Source organism: Sturnus vulgaris, chromosome Z (genome assembly GCF_052056855.1).
Source record: "Sturnus vulgaris isolate bStuVul1 chromosome Z, bStuVul1.hap1, whole genome shotgun sequence".
NCBI lineage: Eukaryota > Metazoa > Chordata > Aves > Passeriformes > Sturnidae > Sturnus > Sturnus vulgaris.
Genome location: NC_142283.1, coordinates 16,694,715 through 16,712,754, shown reverse-complemented (window position 1 = coordinate 16,712,754; position 18,040 = coordinate 16,694,715). Strand labels below are relative to the sequence as shown.

Genomic DNA, 18,040 nt, shown 5'->3' with positions numbered 1-18,040 from the left:
GTTATTATCTTCTGGGGGGTTTTTTACCTTTGAAATTTTGGGACTCTTCAAGTACTTCTTTCAAAATAATGAGTTAGCAAAAACATATGCTGAATTGTGGAGGATAAACACTGTTATGGTACTCAAAAGATTTCCTGTGAAATAGCTCTGCAATCTACTTCACCTCAACATCAGTGAAAATGGTAATTTTCCATAACTACAAGCATCTTATTTTAATTGATCTGTGCTGTTCATTTAAAAATCCCAGCTCCATCATGTCAGTGGTTTTTGCAGATGAAGGGAAAAAATATGAGAATGCTCAATGTTTAACACAAAAATAATAATTTCCACCTTTAATTATCAAAATAATCTCTTTTTAAAATGTTGCATTGTGTATGTCCTCAAATGCTTTCCTTTTCATCTTAAAAAAAGGCACAACAGATTCAGACACTCAGACCTCTATCAGGTTTCCAGTATTTATTCCCATGTAACTCTAGTTTGATGGTCTGAAGCTCATAAGCACATACACATTTACAAAAATTAAATTTATTAACATGGATCAGAATTTATTAGTCTAACATACTGGCACAATTGCATTCCTCCACAAACAGAGGCAGTGAACAGATGTCCACGGCAGCCTGGCTGATATCAGGGTGGCAAAGGAGAGAGAAGTGTCTTTGCAGATTGCTTGACATTTAACCCACTTGCTTTGTGCACAGAGAACCAATGACAGCTCATCCTGCCCACTTGTGTGAGCAAATGCCATGGAAATGCCCAGCATATCAGAGCTGGCTCACAAATGGACCTGCTCCAGGATCACCCTGCATTGCAAAATTCCTCACCGTTTGCTATTTCTCAGCAAGAGTGTACCACCACCCGTATGAGCTGCCGGCTCATTCCTGCCAGGAGCAGTCATAGGAATATCCATGGCCCAAAAGGAAATGGGCTAGCACAGAGCTGGCTGAATGCCCAGCAGTGCAGCTAGCCCTTGGCACCTGCTCCATACCAGCTCCTGCTGGAGACGTGCAGGACGCCCGTGACAGCAGGGCAGGCTCAGAGCCTCTCTGTCTCACGCAGCAGCAAAGCGATTTGCAGCCTGGAGCCTCGCTGGTCACCTCCCAGGAGGTCACGGCTCACATCAGCCAAGGGCAAGTGGCAGCTATGGCACGGCCACCCTCAGCCTGCTGAGGCAAGCAAATAGTCACTTCTACGTTTTATTAAGTGCAGTTTTCAGTCCTCTTCATTCACACATGTACCCTTACTTACGGCTTATAGTGACGAGACTTCTATTGCTGAAAACTACTATTGCTGTGATTCCACGTATAAACATCAGTTCAGCGAATAGTCAGTCATTTATTACCACAGCTGTCATGTTCACAGTAACCATCTAGATTAGCTACTTTGTCACCGATGACAACTGAATTTCTTGGGAATAATCTTCAGTTCCATTTGGCAGTTTTGCTCCTGTCACCAGAAGTTTTCAGATTAATAAGTCAGACTGCATCATCCTTACACAATATAGAGTCTCACGCCATGATTGCCTCTGCTGACTTCCATAGGACTGTCCCTGGTAGAAGTTATTTATTAAGGTTATCAGCTGACATATTCAGATTTCAGCATAGCTGTCTCCAGCTCGAATCACAAAGAAGTCTTTCAGCAACCTTGCAGAACCAGTAAGATGGTAATGCCACACATGTCTCAATCAAATGGGTCATTTTACACACTTTGGTATTTTTTCTATATCATGTTACAGCACTTTCATTTACTTAATAGGAAAAATATATATCTATATTGCAGCTTTCCCCACTAACTTTTCTTCAGATGTTACCTTGCCTTACATGTTTTCACTACTTTTAAAATTTCACAATTTAACATACTCACATTTTTTAAATTTAACTACTCCTTTGTGCTCATTCTCCCTTCTCATCTCCTCACCTGAACATCCTGCTCAAGCCCCAGTCTATAATCTCACTAGTTCCTTGCCAGTTTGTGCTATAAACAATTCATCAAGCTATGACTTGTTGACTTTCCTCTGTGTCTTCTTTTCTTCTTCCCCATACTCTAAAATTACCTCAAAGCTCTCTGAAACACTGACAGATAGAAGTTGATCAAGTATCATGGAAGATATACCACACTGAATTTGATGATCTCTTATAATTTTTCCCAAACCCATTGACTACTAAATGCTACATACTGCTAATTCAGATTGATTTCGTCATGTTTTTGCAAGGTAGACTTCAACTCAGTGAAATAAGATAATGAGAAAAACACTATTATTGCTTCTGTTACAGTTTTCATTTGTAAGACACTATGAAAATGTTTTTAATTATCAATCCAATGTAATTTCCATGATGCTAAAATGTGAGCAGCATTTGAATAGTGATTAGGTGTTTTTATTTACTAAACAAAATTTTAATAGATATATAGATATTTGTTAGAAGATGGAACTATTTGTAAGAAGTATGAAGAAAAATACTGCTCTTTATGGAAAGCACAAAAGACACAGGATTCCTAACTGAAAAAATGCAGAACTGTTACCTTGCTTTTTATCTGCTTTACTCAAAACTGAACCAATTTTTCAAATACCAACAGAACTTGTCACCAAATTCAGTGACAGGGACTATGTCTTACATTCTTGACTGTTAAGCATCAGCATTTTATTAAATTATGATTTCACCATGAGTGCCCTTCTTCTCTTAACTGGTAATGCCAATCACTATTTTAATGAAACAAACTTGAAAAGTACTCCTACACCGGTACGGTAGGTTTATTAATTTGCTGAAGGCAAAGGCAGAGACTGGGAGAATGTAGAATGAGAAGAGCAGGATCAAGTCCACCTGAGGAACCTGAAGGTTCACAAGTCCTGGGAACTGGTTGAGATACATCACCCAACAAGCAGAAAAACTACAGTTTAATGTTAAGGATGGGTAGGTTTCAGTTTCTAGGGTAAGACAGGACTACCACAGCTGCGAAAGGAATACCATGTTTCAGTGATGGCAACAAATGTTCACACAGAGAATATTTAAGGACTTTTTTGCAGTAAGGAATTAAATCTGCAATAGAATGAGGAACTTCTGTCTGGACTGGATTGGCAGCCACGTGCATCAATTTTGTACCTGAATATAGATTAAAAGCACAGGAAAATTAAATACATGCATCTGTAAAATTGTTTAACATTTTATTTAATATTTTTTAAAGGCTAATTGAAACTTGAAACCTAGCATAAAAATAGATTATGGGCAACCTGTTATCTGGACACCCTGGTTTCCACTTTTCTGCCGTAACATAGAAAGACTTGCCCAGACAGTGAGAAATGGCATTCTTTATAGTTCCCAGCTTTATGATGCATTTAAGGCAAGTAGCAGCTTTGTCACCTTAAATCCACAGGTTTAGATCAAGTAGAATTCCTTTTAATGATTATTCTTTTGCAATGCAAACACAAAATATCTGCATAATAATATCACTTCAGAAGGGTCAAATTTTGTAGGGTTTTATCATGTCAGTACTTATGTTGGCTTCCAAAAGACAATTGTATGAATAAATAAAATTTTCCCTGTCTCCCAAAATATTAGCATATCTAAAAGAATCTGCAGTCAGGAAGAGGTGCACAGCAAGAAGGAAGAAAAATGAGAACAAAAGCAAAAAAAATTCCAAGGTAGTGAAGAGTATAGCTACATACATAAGGCCTTAAACACAATTTAATCCCTAGAAAATTAATCAAATCATACCGAAATGAGAATGTGCCATCTCAAGCATCCTTGGGGGCAAAGGAAATAATTCAGTGACTCTCTAGGTGGGACACATAAACAGATACTTATCTATGAAATCCTTTTTCTGGACTTCACCAGTCATGTCTCTGGATGCCTTTGAATCTTTGCTTCAAGAACTGGGGATAATCAGTGGGGATGAGAGGAACGACAGGCCCACAAAACCCATTTTTTCACCACAACCTTCATAAAAATCTGAACACAAGTAAGCATGTGCTCCTGCTCCTGATTCCTGAAAGCTGTAGCATGCTGAAACAGAAGTGGAATCAGAGAGCCCTGAGAGCAGACATGGAGAGAGAATATTTTGACCCTTTATCTTGGTGTGTATTTAGCATGTATTCATAAAAATTGCTATATAAAAACTCCATAATAAAAACTCCATGGACTCTAATCTGTAAGTGCATGCATTCACATACACACATGCATGTTCTCCTACCACCATTGCAAAGATACAAAACTATGGAATCCTTACCCACCCTCTAATACCCTCCACTATTTTTCCATGGATAATATATATGTACTAATAATATTAATATGTACTAATATGTACTCCCACTCAGTTATATGATAAAAGTTGCCAAGCTGTGAATATGCAGTTGAAAAGCTGTCTCTTAGAGCTCTTATAAAAATGGCATGGTTTCCAAATCTACAGTGGCACACAGATCCACTACATGGCATTTAACTTTTTCTTCAAATTATTAAGGATTACTCAGAAGAAAGAATGAGGCAGCTAAGGAGAAATGTCCGTTGCCCTGCAACATCTTAGTTAACTGTGTTTAACTGATGTACTGAACCTACCTCACTCTTGCTTTTAATTATCATGACTCACCTCAACTCAATTGATGTTATACTGAACCACACTATTTCATTATCTTCTACATTGGTATAAGAGCACACTGTTTTTCAAAAAAACTCAGCTGTACAAATAACTTTCTCTAATACTTTCTATGTTCCAGAAAGTCTGTGAGCCATTTCAATCAAAAAGCACTGTATAATGTACTTAGCATTCCATAGAAGATTATTATAAATGCACGTCCAACAAATTTTCTAGTGAGCCAATATCACTGAAATTTGCAGTTGTCACAACTTTGCAACCATACAACCCTCAAAGATTCAGTTAATTGAGATTCCTAATAAACTGCATCATGACCCGAATTTCATTTTGCAATATTTGTGCTAGTAGCTAAAACGAAATTTCTTACTTGGACAGCTGCTATCTAAATTATTAAAATTCCTGCATCGAAAAGAACTGTATTAGTGAAGAAGTATGACACTGCATATATGAACTGAACAATCATGACACTGAAAAGATATACAACGAAAAGGACAAAGTAAGCTTTCATACCTCTGCCTAAAGGGAAAAAAAAAACCCGTGATTGCAGACACTCAAGATCATGCGCTTATGATCAAACTTTATCATGTATTAAAGCTACATATACAGAATAACCCACACGGTTTTAAGCAGAAAAACTGGCAGCTTTCCTGGTCTCTGTTTTATTCCATTTTATTGCAAAGAGTGCACAAAGATGGCATTTTGGCTAGTTGTTCCCTTACAGACAGAATTACACATTTTCACATTCCACATCAGAAGCTCATAAAAACATCTTTCTCCTTTTCTTCCTGAGGCACCAATACCGATACAGGACTATAAGGACTATATTTATGAATAATGTTAATAAAAGCAGTGTGTAGGCTTTGTCATTAACACCCTTGGGGTAACATCTCTCCCAACCTAAAAATCACCTTTATTTTTTCAGTATAACCACAGAGTACGTGGAAAGCTTTTAAAGTTACGAGTTGATTCCCTGAATCAACTGAACCTATCTGTTCTGTTGTGAACCTCTTTTCTTAAAAGTTCTAAAGAGCAAAACAAATTAAAAACTCCCTACAATTAAAAATTATGGATGAAAATCATCATACTTTAAAATAGGATTGTTAAAAGGGAATTAATGATAGGAACTATGAAAGGGAGGAAAAAGAAAATATAGAAATGAAATCTATCAATTAACAGGTAGAACCGTTAGAAACCACTGTGCAGTAGTTCTCTGTAGGAAAGTCTGAGAGTCCAGCACTCCCATTCCCACTGAACTGAAGCATCTGTTATACAGTAAGTTAATCACTTAGGCAGAGCAGCAAAATGCTTCCTTTCTGTCTCAGAGACATTGCATTCAATTTTTCTGTGGTGTAGAAGAGTCTCAGTAAAACACAGTTCCCCACTGTCAAAGCCAAGCAAGCTCTTAGAAAGTGAGATAATGAGTTGGATTTTCTTTATGCCAAGGACCAAAGCCACATCTTGAATAAGCTCTCTAAGCTTTAAGTTGTTGTGTGAGACTCTTCAGCTGTGTTTTCTTAATAAAACAGCAGCTTGCCTATATTTTACATTGTGTCTAATGTCTGAGAACTGCTTTGTGAATTGGTACGGAGCGAGCTGCTCAGAATAGCTTAACACATTGGGGAAACATAAAGACTTCCAATCCTATTTGGCAGTAAGCATCAGTTCACACAATGATATACTCAGTTTCTCCAAGATTACAGTGCTGCTTGGCATACAGAAAGATAAAACTTCTGGCTCTTGGTAAAATTTAATGTATAAAGTACAGAAATAAAAATCATGTGATTGTAGTTTGAGTGTTGTGTGCATCCACTGGTTCCCTGCATCTGAGAACAGGCATTAATTTAGCTTCAAAAGCAGTCCTGAATGCAGCTGAAAATACTCTTTGTGCCAATCCACACGAAAACAGAGCATTCCATGGTGCATGGAATCTGCTCTAGAGGTCTGCAATAGAAAAATCAAGATGGTGCTGTGTGGTACAGGGGGGTAAGGCTCTGGGTAGGGTAACAAATAAAAGAAAAAATGCTGAAGAGCAGTAAGAATGGCACCTTTGCTACTGGGTCAGAAACCTCACCATACACTTGCGTGCACTTTCTCAGGATGCTTAGGCCAGGAAACAAAGCCTTGATAATTTATTGGCATGGAATGGAAACACTGCTTACAGATAGCTCATAAAAGGCACAAAAAATACATAAAAAGTTAGTAAATACTAACCCAACCTAAAACCACTGGAGAAGCAGACTTGTAAGATTATATTTTCTGCCCTATGTCTCACCCAAGGATTCACATAAGGACTGAGTGGAGACGTGTGTAATTTTTGGGGCTACACTGCCAGATGCAATTATCTCAGTCCTTATGAGCTTTTCCTTAGGAAAGGAAGAGTGTGCATGCAACTTTGCTGCTACACTGCAACGGTTTTTCCTCTACCATTTTTGTGGAGTCTAGCATTTTTCTTAGCATAATTGACATGGAAATCTTCAGTGCAACAAGGGCTTCTTTCAGCAATGCTCCCATCTGTTCTTTAACCAGATATATTCAGTCTTTTTCTAGCCACTCTTACAGTCTCTTAAGTGGCTGGAGACAGATCTTGCAAGATTATTTATTTTGCCCTGAGCAGCAGCTACTGAGGAGACAGACAAACATCTACTGACAGCACAAAAGCATCTTCAGCTAAAAGCTGAAATAAAACTCTATCAGGCAGAATACAAAAACTTCTCTGGTACCAAGACAAGGCCAGCAACAACACTGACTGACACCTGAAGCCTTCTTCTTGGTTCCCTGTCTGCATGTCCTCCAAGACAAAGACTATTAAAATTTAGCCAAGCACACCTATGCATATCCATAGGAGATAAGCAGGTTTTCATGCACACTCCTCCAAACGTTAGTGCCCTTTTCAGCACTGGAATACAAGGCTCAGGGTCACAGGGTCAAATTTGACTTTTACACTGGTTTTGCAGCTGATTCTTTCACAATAATCAGAGACTTAAAAAGTAAAACAGGCAAAACATTTCTCTGACAGGAAGACAGCATTCTAGGCCTGCTTGAGATAATAAAAAACTTTTATTTAAATTTCTGAGCATCAGTGGTGGTTTTCATTGCCTTATTTTAGATTTTATGTGCCTGAGCCCTATAGTAGATCCAGTTACTCATGCTTATCATGCAAAGTAATACAATATTTAACCTTTGCTAAAATGATAGCTCTTACATCACTAAAAAATTAAACCCAAAGAAAACCAAAATCTTCCATGAGATTTCTTTGAAAACTTCTGCTTTTTTTTTGCATCTTATGGACTTTCAAAGTCTTTGGGAAAATATTTCAAGTACACTGCTCTGATTTTAAATTATTTTACAGCATCCACCCTGACACATTTCTTCCTCACCAATGCAGTGCAGCAAAACTCCTTCAAAGTGTAAAAGCAAGATTTTTTATAATTAAAATAAAATAAAAATCCATCACTTCTGAAGGAAAAGTAATAATAAAATTCAAAATTATAGGTCATAAAAGCCTCAGCTGGCATTAAGTCTTTCTATAGCTAAGCAGAATGGTTTGACTATCTTCAACCTGAAATGCTTCCCACAGAAACGTGATTCTGACCATGGCAAAGGAAAACTATTGCAAACTTAATAAGGAAGAAAAAAGCCAGACAGAGCTAAGCATTTACAATTCATGAACAAACACAGGTATTTCTCTAGCCCATGCAATTCCTATAGGCAGTCATCTCTTTGCAACCACCTCACCTCTGGGTATGCCTCGAGCACTTACACACTAGTCAGGATTAGGCTGGGTCAGGCGCTTAGAAGTGAGTTTGTCAAAGCATGGCACCTGGATGCTGCTGGCTGATTGTAGCTCATTCCTCTGTTATGAACCAACACTGCACAGGGTGCTTAAAGAGTTGTACTAATCTGATAAATTGCAAACAACTATTGGAAGCACCTGAGGTCATTGAAAATTCTGCAGCAGTTACACAATGGAGATGCTCAGGCTTCTGGACCTCACAAATTTCCACATGAAATAAATTAACCTTAATGAGCACCACTGCTAATAATCTCAGCAGGGGCGAAGGATTGTTTGTAGAGCAGCTTTCCAAAGCTTGCCCTCACTTCAAAGGCATGCCGGTCCATGACACAGTAGAATTTTTCCTCACTGTAAATCTTTTACTTTATCCAAATTTGCATTCCATATTTTTATTCAATAAATATATTTATCAATAGAAATGAATATAATTCCACTAGCTGTTGTTCAATGGTCACATCTTTCCACAGTAATTCCACCTCTGAAAATGTTCTCTTTTTCTGGATTATTCAACCAATTTGCCATCTTCCCAGATTTATAACATAGTCCCTCTCCTATACAGCTATATTTAAATCAGCCTTTTTATGTCCTCTAAATGTAATGCCTTTGATCTTCTTTTCTGCTACAACTACGTTCTGACTGAACAAAGACTCTTGGCAGTATAAAGAACAAACAACTGGCCTTGAAAGTCATGAAATAATACTGGTTGTAAGCTTTTTTAAAATGAGATTTTTAATCAGATGCTGCTATTATTCTCTGAATGATATAGAGGAGGGTTTTTTGGGAGTGATATGGCAGTAAATGCAATTTGGGTATTTTACAAAATGTTTCAAGGGCAGCTACACCTAAACTTCCCATTATTACAATGTAGATACCAGTTATCACTTAAAAATACACAGGAAAGATCTTACTGATTTGTGAACACTAAAATCCAGTTATAAACCACTGCTTTAAATGAGTTGCACCTTTGGAACAGCGGCTTTCTATACATCATGCAAATCTTTTTACTGAGCTGAACAAACACAAAGGGAGATACTGAACACAGAGAGATAGATGGAAATGTTAGAGTAACAGATGATTGCCTTAGTAGGAAAGTAGCCAAATTAAACTATTCTGAATGGTGTTAGTTTATCATACAAAGACATTTAATTTATTTCATTATTCTCTATGGGCAGCTACAGCACTGTAAGACCTTAGCATATTCAAGGAGATGAGCACAATGGACAAAGGACTCCTTCAGAGTGCAATATTTAATGAAACTTAAATTAGGTCTCAAAGGAGCAATAGAATGTATATAAAATATGGCAATGACACTGAGCCATTCTGTACACATGCATGTTTAAAAGCAATTGTCATGAAATTCACACATGGCCCCAGAAGATTTAAATGCATTTTTAATATAGCTTCCATACAGGTAACTTTTTAAAAATTCGTATTTCATTATAATTTCTTAACATGATGCACAGGACAGAAGGGTAAGGAAAAATCTACAGCTAAGACTGAATACTTCCTTAAGGAGTAAAAGAAAATTGTTAGCAATGAAGTGAAAGGCTAGAACGTTTTTGCTTCTGCTTGCCTCTCTGAATTTATATACATCAAAAAAAGCTAATAGAGCATGTATTAATACTTTAAACACTGCAAAGTAATGGAAAGATATTATTGCCTAATACGTATTTTATATGTTCTTATGTTTCTATGTATTTATGTGGGGAAAGAAACAAACAATACCTCCAAATCAAAACAATCAAAACACCCAAACCCCAAATCTAAACCTGAATTCAACCCATTCTCTAAAAAAACCCCTACCTATATAAAAATCACTCCCATATAAAACTCTAATTCAGTGTAAAACACAATAGTACGTAGAAGTTAATTATAAGCAAAACATTTTAAACAGGAAGAATTTAAATGTATTCATAAATTTGCTGTTAGCAAAATAAAAATGGTTTATTTCCCTTTTTTCACATAACTATGCAAAGAGATTGGTACCTAAAACCTAGACTCAAAACCATGAAAAAACCCCATGATTTTGAAATTTGAGTTTTGAAAATGATCAGCTGAAATTATTGTGAAGCAAAGAACTGAAATTATAAAACAAAAGGACAACAAAATGGCATAGTTCTGGGTTCTGTTTTTTTGGTATATTGTACCAATTTTGTTCTATAATGCACTCTCTTCCAAATCCATTGAAGCTGTACTCACTCAGGCCAGAGGAAGAAAGACTCAAGACACTGAAAGACACTGAAACCTGGAGACACTACTGCAACAACTAAACCTAAAAAACCAAAAAGGACAAATACCTATCCTATTCCAGAAGGTGATAAAGAGAATTAAAGATAAAATTTGGGAGTAAGAAGTGAAGTCTGGATCTTCAAGATTTGACAGCTTATTAGACACAAAGCAGAACACTAGAAAATAAAACAGACCTTAACCAACAGTAGAGTAAGGTAAAAGCTCTTTACTCAAATGTAGTACTATCTCCCCCAGCACTTCAGATGTATAGATGCTGTAGTGTGTCAGGCAATTCCAAACTGTGATTTCTACCAACCATCAACTTTTAGGGTTTAGGCTGAACATGCCTGTGGTATTAAGCCACTAACTGTTAGAACTCGTTGCATAGACAAATCCAGACAGGATGCCCAACCAGTTATAGCCTAAAGGATATTTACTTCTCCTGTATGTCTCACTATATGTAACTTCCTGTAGACAAGGATCACACGTGACTCCTTCCATCCATGAAGGAATGCCTGCAAGCTATAATGAAATATTACTTTTTGCACCATCTCACTAAAGGCCTTTGCTAAATGTGGATTTTGATCTCAAAACCAAACTCACAATAACCAGATCAGACAACTAGTTAAATGAAATTTTTGCAGCTTGGCTGAATCAAGGGATTATTTACTGCAGTTCATGCGGAAGCAGTAATTTGAGGAAATACTCTAAATCTTTTCTCTGACTTTTTATATTAATTTGAATCTTACTGAAATACTTTTCCTCCTCTGTAATCTACAGGCTTGTTTCATAATTCACCTGTCAAGACATATATAAAAGTAAAGAATCCTTTATAGAAGCTTCCAGAGAACTTAGTCCTCCTGCAAATATAGTCCTCTTAATGCAAGTGTCACAGAAGTTCAGTTAAAAAGAACTGCACATCCTATTAGGAAAATTCAGGATCTCTACTGTTTTGTATGCGCCAACACCTGCAACTTTTGAAAGGGATGTCTGAAATCCTATTGTCCTATTTTGACACATTATTTTCATTGCTTGGGTATTCATACTTTACTGGAAACTGCTATTAAAGCAAGACAATCCTGATGGCATTGCAGATACAGCAGTTCTTGAGCATTTAGCAAGTATTTTTGCGCATACTTAAGTTTATAAAACAAACACCAAAGCCAGACATTACCACCCACACTTTTTCATTAAGGAGATATTGAATGCACTGTGCCAAATTGTTTTTCCATTTTGAGAACACACTTGAAGCTGCAGATCCACACACTTAACAAGCACTACAGGCATTTATGATTAGAGGGTTGACATTTATGTGATGAAATGGCTCTTTTCAGAAGTCATATTCTCAAAGACACTTAAAAAAAATAATGGAATTTCAACCCCTTCACATTAGTTGCAACTTGAACTGAGACACTTTGGCTTTTAAAGCTTTAAGAAACCAATTTCAAGCCTGAAAGAATGAGCCAGCTTTTAAATGACATTAAAAAAAAGAAACATTACAAGACCAATCTCTATCTCAGTTCTTTAAAAAGGTTTCTTTCAACCAGCAAATTTTCTAGCAATTTTTTCTAGGTCTGAAGAATAACCAATTTCCTTTCAAACAGTAAACAATTAAGAAGCTACAATAATAAAAAAGCCCAATTCTTTGGGTTTTGAGAAGACGCAGTGCAATGTCCTGTAGGGCGCATCACCTACAATTTCAAAAAGTCCGTTAAAAATTCACACTTCAGACAACCATTTGGTGCATGGTATGTTTATTTATTAACTGCAGTTTTGTGTGAAAATATGAAATTCAAATCAGTATTCGTGTGAGGGTGAACGAAGGTAATCATTAAAAATACAAAGTGTTCTGCAGTAAGTGTCCAAGGTAATTCATAGTTCAAATTATCACCAACTTTTACTGGAGTGCTGACAAAAGCTTTCAAGCTTCCTCCACTCCTCCTCCTAAGATACACCAACTGCTAAGAAGTACGTCTCCACGGCTCTTGAAGCCTAAACGACGGTCACTAACTCAAGACAAAAAAGGTGACCGATCCACAGTTCCAGAGGAACCACAGTTCCATGCTGTGGGATGACAGAAGATACAGGCGTTCTGCTCACCGCGGTTTTCTTCTCCACAACAGCCGCTTTGAGAGATTCCTCTCGTGTTCCAAACCTTAGCTTCTCACATGAACCTGGCTCCCCTCGATCACGGTCAGTACCTCTCGGGTACACATCTGGGAGAAGGATTAACAAACCTAAACTGCTCCCCCACCCTTTCCGTGGAAGGGCCCGTTTCCATGGAGGGAGCTGAGGAGAAGGCCCGTGCTGTACGGGGGTCAGAACCGGGAGCAGAAAGGGGAGGCGCCAGTGGCGCCCAGCGGCGGCGGGGAGGGCCCGCAGCGCCGGCCGGCGCCGCCCCCTGCACCGGGTGGCCTACACGGCCGGCACCAGGCTCTTCTTATCTAGCGGCTGCTCGTCCTCGTCCAGCAGCAGCTCGTCCAACTCCCCGTCTTCGGCTCCGGAGGCCTCGGGCCCGCTGGCGGCCCGGCAGCGCCGCAGGTGCCGCAAGGCCCGGCGATGCTTCTCCTGCAGCCGCCCCAGCTGGGCGCGCAGGGCCTCCGCCTCCTCACCCGGGTCGGCGGGGGGCTTATCGGGGCCGGGCCCCAGCAGGGCCTGTCGGAAGAGGCAGCGGTTCTCGCGGCGCAGGCGGCGATTCTCCAGCCGCAGCCGCGCGTTCTCCTGGCGCAGCCGCGCGTTGTGCCACTCGCGCTCCTCCCGCTGTCGCAGCGCCTCGCTGTGGCTGGCCGCCAAGTCCGCGTACCGCTCCGCCAGCTGCTGCGGCGAGCCCCGCGATTCGCCCCGCCAGCCCTGCCGCCCGCCGCCCGTCTCGGCCGGCTCCGCGGCCCCGCCGCGCCCGGCGGCGGCACCGAGCGCCGCCCGGCCCCCCCGTACCGCGCCGCTGCCCCAGCGCCCGCCCACCGCGCGCATGCGCCTCATCCGTGCCGCGCCCGCCGCCGCCGCCCGCCCGCAGCCGCCGCGAGCCGAGCGAGGGCTCCCGGTCTATGCAAATCGAGGCGGGGCCTGAGCCCGCGGGGGCGGGGCCGGGCGGGGCGGCCCCAGCGCGTGCCGCGGCGGTGAGCGCGGGCGGCCGGCAGGGGGCGGGAGGGGCGCCGAGCTCCCGCGCGTGCCCCGGGCGCAGCCACGGCCCGGCCTGGAGCGGCCCTCAGAGCCCGCCCAGGGCCGGGGCCGGTCAGAGCCCGGCCCGCCTGTCCTTGAGCGCTGCCGGGGCTGCGAGCGACCTGTGACAGTGCCTCGCAATAAAGAGTTTTGTGCTCGGGTCTGGGATAGACCTGCTCTCGTGTGCAGCTTAAGGCCTTTTCACCTTCCCTTGTCGCTACGTGCCCTCGTGAGAAGCCCCTCCCACCCCCTTGTAAAGCACCTTTGCAGGGAGCTGTAAGGTCTGCCTGGAGCTTTCTCTCTTCCAGGCTGAGCAGCCCTAACTCGCGCAATCTGGGAGGGGTGCTCCTCTGGACTTGTTACAGCAGGTCAAGGTCATTGTTGTGTTGGGGACCCCAGAGGTGGGCACAGCTGGACGGAAAGGCCTGGGCTGCTGTGGAACATGACAGCCCAGGCCGTTCTCTGCCGCACAAGGAGAGGTTTAAGTGTCAGATGTGGTTGCACAGTCCTCCAGTGTTCTTACCATTACTTAAAGCGGTGGCTGCGGCACAAAGGAAGGGTAATGTTGGCTCAGCAGCACTTGTTAAATGACAACCTGGGCGTAAAAATGTAGCTCATTATAACCTAGTGTTGCCAGGTTGTTGGGATTTAAGGAGTAAGACGTAGAATCGAAGAATGCATAATATGTGACTAGTTCTGACAGCTCATAGATGATTTCCCTTAAAGTAACAAGGTTGTTTAATATTCAGTAGAAAAGAAATAGGATGTGAGAACTCTATATTGATGGCATTTTGCAATGTATAATGGAGGCAGTAAATCCTCTGAAAGTCCCTTCAATTTCTCTCTGTCCCCCATTACATAACCACACATGTTGGTGCAGATAAGCACTCATTTTGGGATTTCCATGATGGTACACATATATCCCTCTGGGCTTCTATGTATATTTTACTCTTCAGGTTGTAAACTATTTCTGATGAGCACCATGATTTGCTTTATGATTCAATGTTTGGTTAATTACTAGTTGAGTCGAATATGGACCCTAAATTTGAAGTTGGGCAAACAAGGTGTGACGGTAATTGTCATAATTATTTTCCGAGCCTTTTCTGCTCTAAATGATAGCTGTTTATTTAAAACATTTAGAAAATAAACAGCAAAGCACTGCAGAACAGAAATAATCTTAGTTTTACTGTACTTTTTCTATGACTGCTAATCAACAGAAATGAACAAGTATTTCCTGTACTAAGAAATTTTCTAAGGAGATATTGACTGGGGTGTTATGGAAGTTCTACGTGATATGGGACTGAACCTGTTTTGCATTGAAAGAAACATGTTAGTACCTGTTTATGAATCGCCTCTTAATGTTGCTGCTTTGTAAATCTATGGATATACTCACTCAAAAAACTTCATTCTGAACTACAGACTGAATCCAAAATAGCACTGAAACTCCTCCATGCGTGTGGAAGTGAACCAGGACTTTGCACTTCAGAGAAATAGTGGAGAGTGTAACACAGAGCTTGAGCTTTTGATGACCAGTAAATTAAATTACAGTCATCATTAACGGCATCTTCACTTTGATCTGACTTCCTCAGGTCTTGCAGGGAATGTTGTATCCTGGGTCTCAATTTTGTTTATTCATGTATTTTAGGTTTTTTCATGTGTATTTTATACTGGAAAATACATTCATATATAGCTGCATAAGGATTGATAGTTTCAGATTCCTTGGACAATGTTTAAACACAATTTGATGCTTGTAGGTTAAAGACAGTGACAGAAAGTAGGGATCAGGGAAAGATAATAAATCGACGTAGAAAAGCTTTCATTGTGAGATAGGATCACACTAGAAAGCGTTAAGGGGGAAAGTGAAAATTGAGAAGTAACCAGAGAAATTAAAGCCCTGTGTTTACTTAATGATACCAGGTCTCTGTAGATAAGAGAAAGTGACAGTGCTTGTAGACTATCAGCTGGCATTAATACTGAGCCCTGTCCAGCCTGCACAGGAAAATGACTCTAGAATAACACCTCACAAGGAAAACAGCATCTCTTTGTGCCTGTCATTCCCTTGCCACTGAATCTATACGTTTGATGTGAAGGGAATTCAAACAGTGCTGCTTGTGTAAATATTGAGGGGAATATTCTCTTTTAGCTTCAGTGGAAGATAGACCAAAAGCCCTAATTTCAGTTCACTTAAACTTTTTTGGTGCCTTTTTTCTTTTTTTTTTTTCCTCTTAAGTTACAGAGTAATAGAATTATTTGGGTTGGGAAAGATCTTTAAAAGTCATTAGTCTAAATCCCTACAATATGAAGGGACAACTTCTTCCATATTAAGCTGCTCAGAGCCTTGCCCAACCTGACTTTGAATGATTCCAGGTGTGAGTCATCCACCAGCTCTCCAGATGACCTGTTTCAATGTGTCACCACTATTACTGTAAAAAATTTCTTTTTTATGTCTGGTCTTAATCTACCCTCTTTCAGTTTAAAGCAATTACCCTTTGTCCTAGCACTATAGACCCTACTAAATAGTTTGTCCCCATCTTTCTTTAAGCCTTCATTAAGTATTGGAAGTTCAAGATAAAGTCTCCCTGGAGCCTTCTTTTCCAGGCTGAACAACTTCATCTCTCTCAGCCTTTCCTCACAGGAGATTCAGGCCTTTGATCATTGTTGTGGCCCTCTTCTGGGTCCACACCAAAAGGACCATATTTGTCTTGTGCTGAGGACCCCAGAGCTGGATGCAGTACTTGAGGTGAGGTCTCACCAGACTGGAGTAGAGGAACAGAATCACCTCCCGTGGTCTACTGGCCACATTTCTTTTGAAACAGCCCAGGATATGTTTGGCTTTCTGGACTGTGGGAAGGCACTGCTGGCTGATGTCCAGTTTTCCATTCACCAGCATCCCCACGTCCTTCTTGGCAGGACTGCTCTTAATCCCTTTATCCCCTGGACTGTATTGATACTGAGAGTTGCTCTGACCCAGGGGCAGGAGCCTTCCACTTAGCCTTGTTGAAAGGCCTCACTCAACATGAGGAGTAAACATGTGATCTCACTCCTTCAGTTTATGCAGCTCCCCCTTGATGGCATCTCGATCCCATTCTTTGAGTGTGTCAAACACACCCCTTGGCCCTTGGTGTCATCTCCAAATTTGAGGGTGTACTCAGTCCCACTGGCTATGTCGGTGATGAAGATATCAAATAGTACTGATACCAGTACAGACCCCTGAGGGACACAACTCATCACAGATCTCCATCCAGACACTGAGCTGTTGAACACTAATCTCTGAATGCAGCCATCCAGGCAATTCCTTACTCACCAGACAATCCACTCATAAAATCTTCTCTGAAACTTAGATGTTGTAGAGGAATGTGTCAAAAGCATTACAGAAGTCCAGATAAATGACATCTGATCTGTAGCCCTTCCCTTGTTCACTTCATCACAGAAAGGCCACTTAGTTGGTCAAACAGGACTTGCCCTTTGTGCAACTATGCTGGCTGTCTCAAATAACCTCCCTGTTATAGCTCAATAGATCAGTAGTCCCGAGGTTCATCCTTTCTATGAATGGCAGGTCCCTGGAATGCCATCCCAGCCTTTGAGAAATAGAAAAAAAGGTAAGGGAATGCCCCATCAAATCTCTCTTCCACTTCATACATTACTCTGATGCAGCCAGTGCAATACAGCTTTCAGGCTTGAACTTGATCAAAGCTGAAACTCTGAAAAACCCTCAGGATTATGACATAGATGCTTTGTGTACTCCTGAAGATGAATGAATTGCTGTGTACATGTGAAGCAGCCTCATTCAAGGCAGAGCAACCAACAGATTTAAAAATGCAATATAGGAAGCATTAGCTTTTAAACTGAGGTTGTAAGTGCCTTAAAAATAGCTCAGTTCAGTGATGTCACCTTTCCAGTTGCAAGCCCCAATTCAGCTCATTTAATGAGTTTATTTAGTTCTCAATATTTTTCAGAAATAAAGTGTGCGTTAGCAAACAGAAAGTTTCTATCTGACAGGCTGTGAACTTTGCAAGCGGAAGTAAGGATTAATTAGTAAATACATTTTTCTTGTATCCTTCAGCATGAAGGATAGTCTAGAAGACCATTACCAAGGAAGAATATCAAGTATCATTGGGTTGCATCTTGTGTCAAGATTTCTCTGATGGCATGTAAAAGATTAGCATGACTTGCATCACTGATTACATTTCAGTGGACAGAACAGAGAAAATTATTAGTGCTGGGACATGTTGGAAATGAATGTGATGAAACAGCTGCAGAGGAACAAAAAGAGATAAA

At 40.6% G+C, this 18,040-nt stretch overlaps 1 protein-coding gene across 1 annotated transcript; it reads right to left on the bottom strand.

Moving 5' to 3' along the window:
• Positions 1 to 12,340: 12,340 nt before the first annotated feature.
• Positions 12,341 to 13,582, bottom strand: TUSC1 (tumor suppressor candidate 1). The gene has a single exon (XM_014884077.2). It carries the CDS (start codon positions 13,580 to 13,582, stop codon positions 13,019 to 13,021), a length of 564 nt encoding a protein of 187 aa, XP_014739563.2. The 3' UTR covers positions 12,341 to 13,018.
• Positions 13,583 to 18,040: the final 4,458 nt, after the last annotated feature.